At 40.2% G+C, this 18032-nt stretch overlaps 3 protein-coding genes across 5 annotated transcripts; 1 reads left to right on the forward strand and 2 right to left on the reverse strand.

Moving 5' to 3' along the window:
- The first annotated feature begins 77 nt into the window (after nucleotides 1–77).
- On the forward strand, nucleotides 78–2141 carry LOC105397192 (serine/threonine-protein phosphatase 4 regulatory subunit 2). The gene has a single exon (XM_011569204.3). It carries the CDS (start codon nucleotides 194–196, stop codon nucleotides 1775–1777), a length of 1584 nt encoding a protein of 527 aa, XP_011567506.3. The 5' UTR covers nucleotides 78–193; the 3' UTR covers nucleotides 1778–2141.
- LOC105398700 (probable 4-coumarate--CoA ligase 1) lies at nucleotides 2126–10742 on the reverse strand. Of its 3 annotated transcripts, XM_011570863.3 has the most exons (9): nucleotides 10346–10742; nucleotides 7912–8122; nucleotides 6017–6163; nucleotides 5382–5582; nucleotides 4789–4897; nucleotides 4257–4483; nucleotides 3656–3834; nucleotides 3030–3185; nucleotides 2126–2601 (listed from the first exon to the last, which is right to left on the reverse strand). In XM_011570863.3, the coding sequence occupies exons 1-9, from the start codon at nucleotides 10586–10588 to the stop codon at nucleotides 2308–2310; spliced, it is 1767 nt and encodes a 588-aa protein (XP_011569165.3). In that variant the 5' UTR covers nucleotides 10589–10742; the 3' UTR covers nucleotides 2126–2307. The 3 variants fall into 3 exon arrangements, with proteins under 3 accessions (XP_011569165.3, XP_048483165.1, XP_048483164.1); XM_048627208.1 differs by lacking the exons at nucleotides 7912–8122; nucleotides 10346–10742 and adding an exon at nucleotides 7600–7631; XM_048627207.1 differs by lacking the exons at nucleotides 7912–8122; nucleotides 10346–10742 and adding an exon at nucleotides 7208–7354.
- Nucleotides 10743–10848: 106 nt separating this feature from the next.
- Nucleotides 10849–17849, reverse strand: LOC105398694 (ATP-binding cassette sub-family B member 10, mitochondrial). Its single transcript, XM_048627206.1, has 10 exons — nucleotides 17409–17849; nucleotides 16993–17199; nucleotides 16609–16811; nucleotides 15756–15890; nucleotides 15143–15289; nucleotides 14725–14956; nucleotides 14135–14412; nucleotides 13675–13764; nucleotides 13111–13266; nucleotides 10849–11577 (listed from the first exon to the last, which is right to left on the reverse strand). Exons 1-10 carry the CDS (start codon nucleotides 17770–17772, stop codon nucleotides 11278–11280), a joined length of 2112 nt encoding a protein of 703 aa, XP_048483163.1. The 5' UTR covers nucleotides 17773–17849; the 3' UTR covers nucleotides 10849–11277.
- Nucleotides 17850–18032: the final 183 nt, after the last annotated feature.

Genomic DNA, 18032 nt, shown 5'->3' on the forward strand with positions numbered 1-18032 from the left:
ATTCGTAAATTTCTTATCTGTGGAAAAAACAGTATTGTCTATTCCACTACTTCCATTTTAAAAATAAAACTGTCTATCTCTGTCTTGTCTATGCGTGCGTGTGTGTGTTTGCGAGTGATTCAGTAAAACATTAATTTCATAAAAATCCCTTTGTTTAGTGAAATACATAATTGTTCGTAATTCAGTTATCATTATGGAAAACGCTGAAGAGATCCTGCATTTCCTAGAAGAATTTTCAAAGCGTAAGCCCAAGTCTATACCGCAGGAACTCAATGAATACTTAGCGTACGTAGCACGAACCGGTGATCCAGTCTACCAATGGTCGCTTGTGAAGAGTTTATTCAAGGAAAAGCTTCTCAATGTTATAACCGACTTCTACGAAACCACTCCAGGTTTAGACATACCACCTTATCCAAACGTAGATCCATTCAATTACGACATAATGAAAAATATGCTTCTTGAAAGACTTGACGCCTTCACTGCAGCTCCATTTACTGTACAGCGAATTTGTGAGTTGCTGACATATCCCCGTAAGCAGTACAATAGAATAGACAAGTTCATGCGTGCGGTAGAGAAGAACATCCTAGTTGTGAGCACCCGGGAGCCAGGACACTTGCGTCATGCCGAGCTCGAGAATGGAGACCCCCTAGAGCCACTTGTGAACGGTTCTGATAATAATTCCGAATACAATGTCGATGTAGAGATGGAAGACATGTCTTGGAAAGAAAATGCTGAACAGAAGCAAAATGCTGAGCCACAGCCCAGCTCATCTGATGCACACATTTCAGTAGATGATATTGAAGCGAGACTTCAAGCCAAAGAAGAAATGCCGATGGAAAGTGTACAAGAAAAGCCTGCTGCACAATATGAATCAGTTACTCCTCCTGAGCTCAATGTTGCCAATGAACAAGTTGACAAAGCTGCTGGTGATGCTCCAAGTCTCGTGAATAAACCTGTAACTGAGGAGAAAGCTGACATTACAGAGCCCCCAAGCATACCAACTGCTTCAGAAGAGCCAAAAATGGAAATAGAAAGCTCTGAAACTCCAACTGACGTTGCCACAGCTGAAACTACAGCCCCTCTTGTAATCCCTGAAATTACTGTTGATGATGCTGAAATGACAGAACAGAAGCTCATAAAGCAGGCTTCAGTAGAATCAATAGAAACTAAACCAGAACAGGAAATCATAGCGCCCACACCAGTGGCCATACCTCCTGAAGTGAAAGAGCCAGTTATTGAACCTCAGCAGCCTCAAACACTTGATGATAGCAGCTCAGACTCTAACAAGGATGAAATAATTGAGCCCAAACTAATATCTGAAGTGTGCACCTCCAGTGAGGAAAGCTCTTCGTCCAGTGATATTACTGATGGAAGCAGTAATTCACCTAAAAATGACAGTGAGAGTAGTATGCCTGCACAAGAAGACTCAAATCAATCTGAAATTATAACTGATGAGCCACCAAAAGTAGAGAAAGTGGAAGTTAAAGAAGCTACTCCAGAACCAGAAAAGCCTTGTGACGAAGAAATCAAAAGTGAACCACCACAAGTTATTCAATCTGAAGATTATTCAATATCAGATGTCAAATCAGAGATACCTCAGGTAACAGAAACAGAACCTGCTGTTGTGGCTGAACTGCCCCCAAAATCTCCTGAAATAGTCCCTGAGGTTGACATGAAGGAGGATGTGCCAGTAGAAACACAAACAAAGGAAGAAGTACCAGAAGAGCCAAAACCAGAAGTAGTAGCAGAAGCTGAACCAGAAAAGGTTGAATCTTAAATGGATTAACTGTTATTAGGAATACCATGACTTACCATATTTGAAGCTCAAAATAATAAGGGGCATCCTAATCTTTATCAATTTACCTCAACTTAAAATTATTGAATTACAAGTAAGATTTGCATAGCATGGCAATGGCATTACTAATGAATAAGTTGGAATTTGTTGTGTGTAATTTCCTCAGACTGAATGACTGTATTCCTGAACCCAGATGAAGCTAGACATACTCTGAATCTGAATAACTGTGGTGTGATAGTCGAGTTTTTATATCAAATTAGAAACTTATGATTTTAAGATTATAATTTAGTTTAATTATATTTGTATGTGAAATAAAACAATGAATTTGTAAAAATTCGTGACTTTATTTAACTTTTTTTATATTCTTACATATTTTAACATCTTACTCTAATCATTTAATACTAATATCTCACATTGAGCAAACTGTAACAATGCTATCCATCATCTAATATTAATACTATTTACAAAATCTTACACAACATTTACTACTAAATAACAAAATATCTACTGCATTACTTGCGCTTGCCAGAAGATCCTAAGACTTTGAGTTCATTCCTGAGGATCTTTCCAGCAGCATTTCTAGGGATAGTTTCTAGGAATACAACACCACCTTCGAGGTGTTTGTACTTGGCTAGCTTCTGTTCCACTAGGTCCGTGATATCTTTCTCGGTGAGTTTGTGGTTCGGCTTCAAGACGACGAATGCCTTGGGCACCTCCCCGGCCAGCGGGTGCGGGACGCCCACCACCGCCACGTCGGCCACTTCTGGCTTCTCCATGATAATGCTCTCGATTTCCGTTGGCGATACCTGAATAAAGAAAACAGTGGATATTACTAAACGTCTATATTCTAGATAACACTTAGACTGGGAATTCCGAAGTACCCTGTCCCTATCACTGCCCTTATGGAATTTAAATTTGATCATGCCCCCACTCTAATTTGACATCCATGCCTGAGCACTCCTAGAGGTCCTATTCTGAGGCAACTTCATGTAAATCCGATCGGTGAGATGCAGCTGGCGTTATGTTAAGTAAATCGAGGCACTGATTTGCATCATCACATAGATAGTTTAGTACAGCTTCAAAAGTATCTATACACTTTTATCATTTCACAAACTGCATACTCATTTTAAAATTACAACATGGGCGAGACCGGACAAGGTACAAAACTAGCTACTTATCAAGCCAACCGTTCCACTGACTTCCACCTATTTCTACATCAGCATAATACCCATACCTGGTTCCCCTTGACCTTGATGAGTTCCTTAGTCCGGTCCACGATGTAGAAGTAGTGTTCGTCGTCGTAATACGCCACGTCGCCGGTGTGCAGCCAGCCGTCCTCGTCCACCGTCTCCTTGGTAGCCTTCTCGTTGTTCCAGTAGCCTTTCATTATCTGGAATAGGGTGGAGTTGACGTTTAGTTGGTGAGAATTGGAAATCATAAAATATATGTAGGTAGGTATCCGAATAAAGGTGTTGCGGTGCACGAAAAGAGCACCCTCGAGTTGCGTATCACCTTTCTGCATATACAGGTACAGCAGTCACCGACTGACGCTGTTCTGACTGGCTAATTGGGCATTAGCTACAGCGGCTCGATCCACTGCTCCATGGATTCCATATGTCTGGCTGACGGTATAGTGCCTGTAGTTTATGACCGAGTTGTCGAGCAGGTCACTATAAATATACCTACTCATCACGTAGTTTAAAAAAAGCGGATTGCTTGGCCAATCCGGTTAATCACGGTGACAAACCCTAGTCTAGGCAGCCTGACCGGAATGCGGTAGCTCGTAAAATATATAAGAATCCGTGCTAGCCGCCTAGTGCGCGGTCGGCCTTAGACCTTATGTTAGCTACTTCAACGAACCTGCGGTCCCTTCAGCAGCAGCTCCCCGCTCTTGTGCGGCCCCAGCATCTCCCTCGTGGTGAGCGAGAGCACGCGCGCGGACGTGCTCGGCACCAGCTGGCCCACCGACCCCACCTTGTTGTAAGGGTATACGTAGGGAGTCATCAGGGTGACGGGCGAGCTTTCTGTCATGCCGTAGCCTGGAAGTTGGGAGGATTTTTGTGAGAAAATAGTTTTTTATTTAGCTCAATGTACCCGACATAGTGAGCTGCTCCCACTACGGTAGTTACTTACGTTCTTAGTTACCTACTTACTATCGTAGAACTTACAGTCGTTAGTATAGTAGCAAAAGGTCTACAATGCGACAAGACTCAAGAGTGAATAGTGATGCACGAATTTCGATTATCGAAAAATCTCTATAAGTAGATAGGTACGTAGGTAACCTAAAGTATTTATACGTTCTACAGAATAAGGGCAATAAAGAAATTTAGACGAGTTACCATAGATGTATTAGTTATACCTAGTTAGGCATGTGGCAGCAAAAGCTGAATTATAAGTTCAAGCGTTAAAAAAAATTATCTCATCATAATCCAAACCCAAAAGACCATCCATAACCACCAACCTTGCAACAGTCGAATCTCGTCCTTAGTCTTCTCACACTTAAGCAAGAACTTCTCGAGCATACTATCCGTGGTCGGGGCAGCTCCCACCATGATTGTCTCCACAGACAGCAAGTGTTCTTTCTTCACAGTCGGATGGGTGGCGAGGAAGGCTAGTAGAGCTGGTACCACGAAGAGGGTGGTCGGTTTGTACTCAACTAGGCACTTTATGTAGTCTTCTGCCGTGAACCTGGAATGTGTGGAGAAGAGAGTAGATATATAGTGTTAATTAGGTATGTGGGCAGATTTCAGACAGACTAAATATGACAAACTCCGATGTGCTGGCCAGTACTACCTAGTACATAGTGCATAAGAGAGACACTACATGCCTAGTATGTTGGTCAAACAACGGGATTCGGACACTACATGCCTAGTATGTTGGTCAAACAACGGGATTCGTTTTCTGGTTATAGGTAAGCATTAACTCTAACATGATTGATAAAAGTGATGATTATTAATATAGAACAGATTATAAAAAATCAAGTCTGTTCTTACCTTGGCATAGTGACGACATGATATCCTAAAGTGAGGTTGTAGTTCAGGATTCCGTTGAAACCGTATATGTGGAAGAACGGTGGTACTGTCAGTACCACATCTCCTTTGCCTGAAATTAATAAAAGGTGGTAAGTTGTTATTAAATATGTAACTAAGTACACTCACGGGCAATGAAAACGTTCCACTGAGAAAAGCACCAAATTACTCCTAAACGGAAAAGGCTAGCTTAATGACGCATTCTGCTACATTGAAGTAAATTTAACAGAGCATTAGGATATTACCAACTAAAAACTGTAATAATTTTTTCAAATTTAAAATTAAATGTTGGAAAAAATTGGGGTTGTTTCGTGTCGGCATTTTGAGAGTGGAACTTTTTCATTGCCCGTGAGTGTATATAAGTTTATATATGCTTTGGATCCTGGCCAAGATATGGAGGACTTACATTATAGGGTACTTATTATAGCATATGCATGGTGATAGCATAGACAAAGCAAGTAGCATAACTGCAACACAGTAAGGGTCCTGTCTTTCATATTCTACAACCAATGGAACAAAGTATAGTTAGGTACAAGTATACCTATCGTATAACTCACCGGGAGCGCCCTCATATTTCATCATCTTGGGCATCATCATCTGCTTCAGATTCGACACCAGGTTCTTGTGCGTCAACATCACCCCCTTGGGCATGCCAGTGGTCCCGCTGGAGTAGGGGATCAGGCAGACGTCGTCGGCACTCACGTCAGGGAAGTCAGCCTGGTGGTCCGCCACCAGCAGGGACTTCAGGCCGAATACTCCTGGAGGTGAGGAGGATTTTTTGGTTGTTTTGTTGTTTTGAAATTTTGTGGAGATCCAAGGAATATTATTTTTTCCTAATAAAGGAAATTATAAATATTCCCAACTATCTCAAACCGTCTCCATAAATGGGACAAAACATTAACTATCATCGAACTTCAGCCTTCCTCATCTATAACCACTACCGGCTACCTGACTAAAGACAGCATCGGTAAGGGCGTTCCACTCGAGCTCGTTTATCCCATCGATCGTTCTACGGCATACATATGAGTTACATTTTTTTAAAGTATTCTAAAGGTAATCTTCTGACTAGTGCTTCCTAGACTCCTAGATGGCGCCACCTACGCAGCCACAGTACTAGCAAATTTTTGAACGCAGCGTCACAGTCATAGGCCACTGAAGCCACTCTAATCCACCTAAAACCATTATCTCCTACCTTCATTCTTATCATCCTCGCCGCCCACCCAGATGGTGCCCTTGTAGTCCTTGAGCGCCTTCCCGACGGCGGTGGCCACCGGCATGAACATCTCGATGGTGGCGATGGCCTTCACTCCGCAGTCCACGAACTGACGCTTCACTTCGTCTGGAAATATGAGGAGGAAAAACGTGAGGACTAGTTTTAATAGGTAAAAGATCCGAGAGAGGTTTGTAATTTTACAAAAATACTTAGGTATTGCACTGAATTTCGGCTACGCTAGGGTTATCAACGTAAAACGATAAACCTAATGGAACCTAATTAATTAGCTATGTATTGCATGCATTTCAAATGTGTTTTATTTACAAACTTACTAGATACCTACCCTTAAATCTGGATCTACTACTGAATAGTACGCTGTAAGTATAATTGAATATAGTTAACTACTTACCTACCTACCTTAATATCTAGTCCTTGGCCTTTTTGCATTTTACTTGTGTGAGATAGTTAAGTAGGTACCTATTAGCGTTATCTTCTGTAAACAAGCACCCGGATAGAAGCGTCTATCGTTTGTCTGCTCTTTCGAGATAATACCTACTATTTAGTTCAGTATCCCTGTCAGCAGAATGGCTGATGATGATGATAACATACACGTAAATATTTTCTAAATAATTATTTTTATATATTTAACAATATACCTAACCCATATGTTGTACATGAGAATATAAAAACAGTAGCAAGGTGAGATCGCGGCGCAAGGATGAACCACTGATTAGTGTCTTCCCGGACACGTGTTATTGGATATGAGTTAGTAATGTTATAGTTGTTAGGCCAAATATAGAGTTAATATACACTATGATAATAGTAGTTAGGTAGGTACCTTACAACATTGTAGTTAAAGGTTAGTTACCTTTTACCGTCAGCGACTGACAACCAATCTGACTGGCTAACCCTAAAGGTGGGTAGGTACTGACCAATGTTACGGGGTGCAAAGTAACATGTTACACAGCGAGCACTCATGCAGTCAGTACCTACGTCAGGTTACAGGGTAACCAGCGAGCAATAGGTACCTAACCTACCGCAGCTCGGCACATTATCCAGACGTTGTGAAACCAGCACATATTATTATGTTGTATCGCTTCCGCTGCGTCGAGCGTAGACTACCGGACGCGGAACAGTCTTCTTTTGTTTTTCCACATAAAAAGACCTCACCTTCAGTATACAGCGGGTTGGCGAACGTGACCACCAGCCCGGCGCGAATGGCGCCGTGGATGAGCACCACGAACTCGGGCAGGTTCGGCAGGATGAGCCCGAGCTTGTCCCCCGGCTGCAGCTTACATAATGTAGTCAGCGACTGACGCTGTTCTGACTGGCTAATCCTAGTCCAATCCTATCTAGTGTTTTCCCTGACACGCTAAGAAGAAGAAGAATCTGAATTTTATCTGACGCATAGGATATCCTAGGTACCTGGCCGGCACACTATCCAAAGCGTTGTGCAACAGGCACATGTTACACCGCTTATAGAAGCATAGGCTTCTTTTATGTTGAGCGTTGACAACCGAACGCGGAACAGTCTTTTGCTTTTCCACATAAAAAGACCTCACCTTCAGTATACAGGGGATTGGCGAACGTGACCACCAAGTTACAGTTTTTCACTGACACACTAAGAACAATCTGAATTTTATCTGACGCATAGGAATAGGTAACTATAACCTACCAGCCCGGCACTACATTATCCAAACGTTGTGAAACAGGCACATGTTACATAGCTTCCGCTCTGTAGAGCGTTGTCAGATGTCACCCAGACGCGGATAAGTCGTCTTTTGTTTTTCCATGTAAAATTACCTCACCACGCAACCGGGCGCGGAGCCGTCTTCTTTTGTTTTTTATAAAACAGCATCAGCATAGGTACATACCTTCAGTATATAGTGGGTTGGCGAACGTGACCACCAGCCCGGCGCGCATGGCGCCGTGGATGAGCACCACGAACTCGGGCAGGTTGGGCAGGATGAGCCCGAGCTTGTCCCCCGGCTGCAGCTTCAGAGCTCCGAGCAACGCGCCGGCGCAGCGCTCGATCATCATGCGCATCATCATGTAGTCGTAGGAGCGGCCGCTGGTGCCGCATGTCTGGTGGGGGGGTGGATGGAGATTGGGTACTTTATTATAGCAAAAAACAAAACACTATATAAGTAGGTATAACTACTAAAAAAACTTTTAAAGCATCATCTAACTCTCATGCATCCTTAAAGGATTCTCATCCGTTGTGCAATGTGTTTCAGGATGTGGTAACGTTGTTCTTACAATGCAACGGAGAGTGATGATACGGTTTACCTAACCATGGATTATACTTCTCGCACACTGTTGCCATTCAGCAGTCCAGTATATTCAAAGCCAGATTTTAAATGACAAAGTTGATATTTTTAAATGACTGCAAATATGTAAACGTCTCACTATGTCTGACTATTTCGTTAATCATAGCAGGACAGGTGGATACATACTTACTACATACTATGTACTTACTTAGGTAAAATTGTACCTACATACCTACCTCCTTATGTCAGTCTAGCTTGTAGTTAGGTATAATTATTATATGCCTAGTTGTGCATAGTAATTACTTTAATTGATGTCCTCTCCTACACATAGGTAGTAATAGGTACGTAATATGTAGATATAGTTACAATACCTACATATACAATACCTATTTCCTGCAGAAGGTATATATCTAATCTATCTGTTAGGCACCTATTTATCAAGAAGATCATAGAGTAGATATCTACATTATAAATTAATAAATATCTAAGTATCTGAATAGTTTTGTTATTACTACGATTTTTTGAACTATCTATACATATAAGTACTTACTACGTATTTTAATCACCATCATCGGTAATCATCACTCAATTAGGAATTAGTTAATTGATTCGAAACATCAAATTGTAATAGGGCGAAATATCTGCCAATGTTTATTTTCATCCCGAATGTGGTAGGTAGGTAACAACAAACAAAAAATACAACACGATACATTGGGGGCAAAGTCCTATTTACTGCCAAAGTATTTAAAGTCGAATAAAAATGAAGCAAGAAAAATATTTGGCAAGAACTAAGGGAAGAGATGGAAATATTATCAATGACCAATGACCTATTCAGGTCAATTTCAGTTTAACTAGATCAGTTTTCAGAGTAACCACGATCCTAGTGCCGGATGAAGGTATTTATAGATAACGCTCACAGCTCATAGTAATATAGACTACGGTATTTCAGTCATGTCTGCGTTTGTATCAATGCAGTGTTTATCAAAATACCTACAGTATTTGCATTAATGATTCGGTGCATAGTAACTAACTAAGTAATGGGTGCACCTCATAGATGGAATAGATATCTAACAACAGCAATGACTGGTGATGACTGTCCCATATACAACCTAAGTAAGTACGTGTAGGTACCTGTCTGTATGCATTTTATTATCTATTAGATAAATGCATTCACGTGCATGCACAACAAGATAAATATTATGTATCAGTTCACGTTTTATGTGAAATGTAACTGTATAAACTGAATCACGGTCATTCATGTTTAGAATGCCCGTATCTTGGCAGTGCCCTGTGGAGGCCTTGGCATGGTATATTTATACTAGACACACCTTTAATATGTTTCCATCAGCATATTTGAATCATTCAGTACAACTTCATAAAGTGTAGTAGGTAAGTGTCGAGAGAAATTTTCCAGTTATACTTAACTGTTTTCAAAATGAAACAATTGGTAATTTAATTGTTTAAAATTTAACTTTAATTAACGATAGCGTCTGCTTATTGCATTTTATACCTGAGTATTCGAATGCACCCGTTTGTTTCGCATCACTGCATCGGCGAACTTTGTACTAGACAATGTTAATAGAAGTGATCACGAGTTCAAGTGCAGTTTTCATTAGGTAAATTGTTTGCAATAGGTACGCGCAGCTGACTTGAGGAAAATTACATTTTCCGCTAGAGATATCGTGAATTATTTTCGCAAGCGATTTTATTGTTTGAAATAGTTTTCGGCCACGGTATTTATTGAATAGAAACTGGCGATAAGGGCGCCCTGTAGCCTATATTGGTGTTGACTGTAAAATTAACCATTATTCCTGAATTAAAAAAACTATCTTGAGTATGTTTAAATTAAAGTGGTAGAGGTAATACTAAATAACTACATAAGTACTGAAGATATTTTCTGTAGGTACTACAAAACATGTAGGTATAGGACTGACTGAATGGATCTGCGAGGAGTACTGAATGAAATCACTAAATAACTAGGCACATATGTCTAACTGCACTGTTTACTAACAAACTGAATAAAACTCAAACAACTTACCACCGAGGGCTTGTCGCCCCACATCGATATATCCTTAAACACATGTTCAGTGAGTGTCTCGTTCCCCACTTGGATCTCCCCCCAAGGGGACGCCAGACTCTTGGGGGTCGAGGCCGGCGCGGTCTGCGTCGCGAAACTTCTGTCCGAAAACTGTAAACTTGCACATTTCTGCTTCTTGCCTCGTTTAGAAACGCTAAGAATTTGCCGCGCGAGGTTCCCGCGTAAAACTTTCATGTGTGACATTTTCGGGACGCGTTTTCGCGCCAAGCGTACGCTTATAAGTGCCGATAGTACGGGAGGATTGTTGGCGCGCGCTACCGACAGTCCAAAGTCTATACTCGCCTAGTTTATTTACTACTAAATACGACTTTAACCAATAAAAAATAAACGATACAAGCAATTATCAACTTTTATGGTACACTGTTATCTTTTATTTGTTTAGAGTCGGTGTCTAGAGTGAAATAGGTTGAGCTTACACGGGTTGAGAGATAAAAAGTCCAAAGTAACAAAAACCGTTTTATTGTTCAAAGAAATAATGTAAATGCTTACTGTACAATTTAAAAATATCAATGTCAATAAATAAAATATATCTTATCTATTGAACACATTATAAATACAAATTACACCATAAATATGCCCGCGCGGAACTAAAGTTTAATATAAAATTATAACTTGTCCTTAAATTTGCTCTGTAGGTACACTATTATCACAAACCTATTGGAATTAAACTATTACTATTAAAACTATCATAGTCACTACATTTGAGACAGATATGTAACTGTAACATTGCAAAACTTCAACACATCTCAAGCTATAAGCAACAAGAACTAATTTATAAAACCCAATTTAATTAACAAAATATAACAACAAATGTGCCTCGATTCTTATGTTCTAAACTTTATAATTTACCTCTAAAGCGTATATAATAAACACTACGTGACGTGTTGTGCTTCGGTTTGCGTTTTCGACTTGGACGCGAAGGTCTGGTGAGTGATGAGTTCTCGGAAGAAGCCATCTGGTTTCGCCATGAGTTCGTTGTAAGGGCCTTTCTCCATGATCACTCCGTTCTCTAGAACGGCCACTTCATCGGCGTTCTGTATCGTGCTGAGTCTATGGGCGATGGTGAGTACGGTTCGGTCTTTGCTAATGTCCTTAAGGGCTTTGTCGACTAGATACTCGGAATATGTATCGAGGGCGGATGTCGCTTCGTCCAGTATAAGGATTTTGGGGTTCTGGAAATAAAAACAGTGTTAAATTATGTAAAAAACTGATTAAAACTCTGTCGAAAACCCTATATTTTCGGGAGTGGTTAGAATTTTCAGCTAGACAGCTTCGGTTTATTGAAGAAGTCTGTTTGTTACATCGAGGATCAAAATAGGATGCTATTAAAAAACACCCCTCGTTTACGGTAGTGGTTAAAATTTACAAGATTACATTTACTTATCATTATCTTGATTAAACACACTAATTGATAAATAAACTGAAGATCATAATCGGTAACTGTGAAGGCACCTTTGGACCTTGTCATTTTTGATAATGTATCAGAAATATTAGAATAACAAGGTCAAAATGCCGAGTCATAGAAATAGGAGAAGGGCGGTAAGTAATAAATGTTGAAATGGATTTGCAAAACTTTTCAAATAAGTAGGAAATTAACAACAATGCACAAATACCTATGCAGAGGTATTTTATTACAAAATACCACAAGTCTACGCGACGTCTGTAATTATTTTTATTATTACTCATTTGTGTACGGTAAAAACTGTATTTGATAACCTTTATAACATATTGAACAGTACCTACATACTATAATATCATTTAACATTATGTAACACCTAGGTATTACATAATCTATCAGGTCTCTAGTTTAGGAACTATATTTTACTGTACCTACTCAACCTATACAGAGTGTTGCAAAAAGGGTATAAGTACAAAGCTTGTTAAGAATAATGTAAGCCCTCTTGGATTATTTTCTACACACGGCATATTTGGTAAATATTTTTTATCACTCACTACATTACCAATAGAAGATACTTAATCGCGGGACAATCGACTGTTGATGAACCGTTCAAAATCCTTCAATTTAGTAACTGAGATTAAAAAAGAGACTGTAGTGCTAGTACTTCTGTTGCCGCTACACGAGTCCGTTATCGACGTAGATAAATGTCACTAAATATATACTGTGATTGGTTGAATGCTCATTAAAAGAGTTTATCGACGTCGATAACGAACCCGTGTAGCCAAACTAGCTTGCTATTTTAGCTTGAAAAACTAGCCCCGGACAGGCTTCAACAAAAATCGTATATGTAGCCGTCTCGCTTCCACTCGCTGGTTATCTATAGGAGATTGCGTGACGTCGCATCAGAGCAATCGCATATTTTCTATACATAACTCGTAATCTACATTACCTTAACAATAGCCCTAGCTATGGCCACTCTCTGCTTCTGTCCGCCGGACAGCTGCCCCCCCCCACGCGCCCCCCTGCCACCCCTCCGCGCTCTCCTGAGCTATCTCCTCGAGCTAGTGCTAACTGCTGCAGCTACACGGGTTCGTTGTCGACTTAGATAAATGTCACTATATGGCGATCCACCATAAATACGGACCTGTGATTGGTTGAACGAGTTTATCGAAGTCAATAACGAATTCGTGTAGCGGTTGCTGTCGATGTTGTTGTGTAAACCAAAGTAGCTTGGTATCTTAGATTGAAAAACCCGGCCAAAAATTTAAAAGTAGCTGTCTCGCCACCACTGTAATATCTATGTTACCTTTACAATAGCCCTAGCTATGGCCACTCTCTGCTTCTGTCCGCCGGACAGCTGCCCCCCCCGCGCGCCCACCTGCCGCCCCCACCCCTCCGCGCTCTCCTGAGCTATCTCTTCAAGATGCGCCGTGCGAGCCGCTAGCAGCCAGGCTGGCTCTTTCTGTAGGGGGAAAGTTTAATGTTAGAATGGCCTATTGGCTTTCTATAAAGCATTGCCTTCGTCAGTAAACCAATGTTCCCTGTCTACGGAATAGTCATTCCGGCCAAAGTACTCCAGGCCAAAATGTTATCAAAGTTTTTTAATTTAGGTGGCAAAATGGAAAGCATCCATGTCACCACACTGACACGCAAGATGAAGTGAGTAAGTAGGGTTTACACGGGTGACTAAAGCCGCACGATTTTTGCCGCGCGGCTAAAATCGACCGTGTAAATGCCAATTCAGCTAATCCGCAAGTGGCTAAAGCCGCAAGCATTAGCGACGATTGGCGATTTATGATAAATGATATACATATTATGCGCATATTCTTCAAAATATATTTGTCTAGATACCTATATTTTATAATCGTACCTTATTTGATTCATCCACCACTTCAAATTCTTCATCCATAGCTCCATATAAAATGTTATCTTTTATTGATCCAGTGAACAATACGGGTTCCTAAAAAAATACCAGATGTATTAAAATAATAAAAGAACAATTAATTAATTAATTAACAACAGACAAAAAAAAAACACGCACTCACGCCTTGTACTAATGTACTCCCTTGCGGGGTAGGCAGAGGTGCATTGCTGCACCCACTTTTCGCCAGAGTGTTATGTTAGTCCCAATGTAATAGGGGGCGGGCCTATTGCCATTTTACGGGCACATCCAAGACCCGAGAACACATATCTGTGTTTAAACAAATATCTGCCCCAGCCGGGAATCGAACCCGGGACCATCGGCTCAGTAGTCGGGTCACTAACCACTACGCCATTCGGTCGTCAAAAGTTAACAACAGACAAAAGTTTCTGATTAAAGACAAACATACCTGACTAACAAATCCAATGTGGCTTCTCAGCCAAACAGGGTCCAAATTTCTTATATCAATTCCGTCAAGCAATATCCTTCCCTTTTCTGGATCAAATAATCTTAGCAATAAACTTGCTATAGTACTCTTACCACAGCCTGATCTGCCTACTAGCGCTATAGACTTCCCTGGCAATAAGTGCAGGTTTACATTTTTAATTAGGGGAGCACCTTCGTATGAGAAACTTATGTTTTCTAGTGTCACTTCGCCTTTAGGCCTCATTGCCGGTCTCAGGCCACCTGCGAAAATAAACAAAATTAAATGCCGAATAATTTCTAAAAATATAAGATTGACAGGTAGATGCAGGTAGGCGTTACAGGTAAAAATACTAGCAATTTTGTTTATTATAATAATAAATCGTGGGGCGTTTTACTTAAGTACATTTAAATCATTGTCATTAATTGAGAAATTTTGAATTCATTTCCTACTTAGTATAATGAATCCTGCCGTCAAAAATTATTCTTGCAAACAACGCACCGATGGTACAAAAGGTGTGCAAGCATTGCTAGAGCCCTGACTATACTACAAAATTATCAGTTACATATACGTACCAATAACAGGAATGGTGGGTTGCCGATCCATGATCTCCCAAAGCCTGGTCGCGGCTCCCATACCCTTGTTCAATTCCGTATAGAAACTGCTCAAGCCGCCTATACTTATACCCACGTAGGCCGCGTAAAGAAGAAAGGAGGTCAAATTGCCCACGGACAGCTGTTCTGTGGCCACCATGCCACCTCCGTAGTAAAGGACTAGAATTATTATTGTGTTGCCAGCTAATCCTGTCTGAAACATAAAGGAAATGAAATATTTTAGTCTTGTTTTTCGAGTAGGTAGATATAATAAAAATTCCGAATCAGTCGGGTCTAACGAATGTAACCCCTAATACCTTAAAATTTAACCCGTAATATCAATAGATAAATAATGGGTGGAAGAAAATAAAGTTTCCATAAGGTTAAAAAAAGTACTCACCATTCCATAAAAGCTGCCGACGGCCAAAGATTCCTTATACGCTAGTTGCAAAAGCTTCTCTATCCGATGACCATACGACTCGGCTTCCATCTGCTCTTTGCTGAATGCTTTTACAGTTTTGATGTTCGATATTTTCTCCTCGGCTAGCTGAAAAAAAATGCAAAATATTCATTGTTGCTTGCACATCATGCAGCTTTGAAAGACCATAATAGTACAATCATTTGGGGTCATAGCATAGGTACATTACTTGTCCACTCGTCACATTATGCAAATGCTGTTTAGCTATGTTAGGAATAATTTAATAGTTACGCAGTTGTAAATGAATGATTTATAAGGTGCATCTAAAAATATACCACTGGAGCGTACTGAGTACAAAGAGGTCAATATAGCTCGTTTTTCGGAAGTTATAGTGAGTATACCTACAATATACAGAAGGGCTAGCAGTCGGCGCTAATAAGACGTGACAAAAGTTCTCCGTCACCCTCGCTCTTGATGCTGCGCGATGTGAGTGAGCGCGATGTCAAACTTTTGTCACGTCTGTCTTAAATGCGCCCCTTCTGGATGTCAATGTCAATGAAAATATGGACCACACAAAAGGTAATAATAACGTTACCTCGCTGGTCCGGGCGAGTTCGTCCTGCAGCTGCCGGGTGATGCTGCGCACGAAGCGGCCGTACACCACGGCCAGCATGGACACCGGCGGCACCACGCACAGCCCGATCATGGCCAGCGACGGGGACATGTAGAACTGGAAGTGAACAGTTGTTGGACACGTTATAGTCACTTCAACGTGCAATTGGTCTTGAGTGACCATAAGCAGTTGTTTTAGGCACTCCCTCCCATTGTTGGGTTCCTTTTTTATTCAACTGAAGTAAGTAATATTATATTATTATAGCTTCCCACAAGCAACAAGTCAATAATTTCATGAAAATTGGTCCAGAAGTATTACATATTCATATATGTGAAATAGTTACAAATATTCATCCATCTATGTTTACAAACTTCACATTTATAATATTACTTAACTCTAAATATTGCTATAAGGTTTTCGCAAGGGAATTCTGGGAGACGAAAGTGTCCTACATGTTAATCCTGTGTGTCAGCTTCCGGCATACAGCAGCTTAATCTTTTGGCTTTTATCCCAATTTAATCTTTAGTTATGTCTGTTATTATACTTACTCATATTATCAGTGTATTGGCTCTCTCTATTATGTAACATCAATAGGTGTGATAAGAAATTCCGATTAAAACAGTGCACAAATATTTCTTATCAGCAACACCAATTTGGGGTCAAGCATTGTTGATAATAATCTTTCACTCTCATAAGCTTTGTGTCAATCTTGCAGAATATTTTATAAACTTCCTATAGTGATTATTTAGTGCTATAAACTTTACTATTAAAAATATACTTGTTTTAATATTTCTCATATCACATCTGTTTAAAAACCTATTTGTCATGAACTCACCATCATTCCTGTGCCAGCACCAACCATGAACAGAGATCTGAGGCCATCACTGACATTCTGACTAAGGTTCTTTCCGACCAGCTGTGAATCAGCTGACAGACGATTGACAAGTTCCCCGGTGGAGTTTTTACCAAACCATGCTGTTTCTTGTCTCAGTATTGCTGTGTATACTTGTTTGCGTAGAGTTTGTGTCATTCTTTGACCTGTAAAAATAATGAAATTTAGTTTTTAATTCACATCAAGAAATGTTAGCTTCAAAATTAATAGGTAGCAGAGATGTCTAAAAATATTTATTACATGTGATTAAGGAAAACTGTTAATCACAATAACAATGGATAGTATTCTCTACAATTAGTACATACATTAATAGGTACAAGTAATTACCTGATATAGACATTAAGTACACTCGTCCAAAGTTGCAGACTGCACCTAGCAGGAACACCCCGCACAGAGTGAGACATAGTGCATCCAGCTTGTCTCTAGCGGGGCCCAGACCTGTGGAGCTGCCATATATGATGTCCAACACCTTACCCAGGGAAAATGGTATAGCCATTGACACACTCGATGAAATCATCAACAAGCCAATGGCACCTGAAATACAAAATAAGGGTGATGTTAGATAAGAAGTTCTCAATAATTATTATTTGATTAATTCAGTGTTTCTGATAGAAACTAGTTACACACAGGATCTTACCCAACACCTAACAACAGGGGATGTGAGTGATTTTAGGAAGTTCTTAATCATAGTATGGATTGAACTCTATTATGTAAGAGGCGGTACATCTGGACTAGTAGCTTACCCGTCAGTTTCCATTTCTCGGGCTCGGCGAGGCCTAGCAATCTCTTTAATTCGGACGTCTTTAACTTCACATTAATCTTTTTAGAAGTTGAATGAGAAACATCACTTTTTAAGCTCTCGACCTTGTCGTTCTTGTTTTGAGCATCAACCTGGCTCGAGTGGTACCTGACTGTGACACCAAATAACCCTCGTCTGTTGAAGGTCCTTTCGAAAGAATTTTGTAAAACTGAAACTTTTTGACTAGAATATAACCTAAATCCGCACTGATGACACGAAACACTTTGCAGAGGTAAACGGCACAGCAAATTTTTATTTCTACTCGTAAATTTCACTTTTAAACTAGTAAACATAAGTCTCTGTAACATTTTTTTGAAATAATTTGGCTGGTCAAAAGTCAAAAACACTGAAAACCTGAAACCAAAACTTGTCAATGTCAAGTGAAATCTAATCTGTGGAATGTCAAAATAAAACCAGTGTGACCAACCATAAATAATTAAAAACACAAACGAAAGTTGTCGTTTTGGTGCCTAGATGGCGTTTATTCACCATCATCATCATCAGTCAATATCCACATCCGCCCACTATTCTACTGCTAGCTTTAGGTCTCACTCAAGTAAATTAGCGG

This window comes from Plutella xylostella, chromosome 18 (assembly GCF_932276165.1).
Source record: "Plutella xylostella chromosome 18, ilPluXylo3.1, whole genome shotgun sequence".
In the NCBI taxonomy this organism is placed as follows: Eukaryota; Metazoa; Arthropoda; class Insecta; order Lepidoptera; family Plutellidae; genus Plutella; species Plutella xylostella.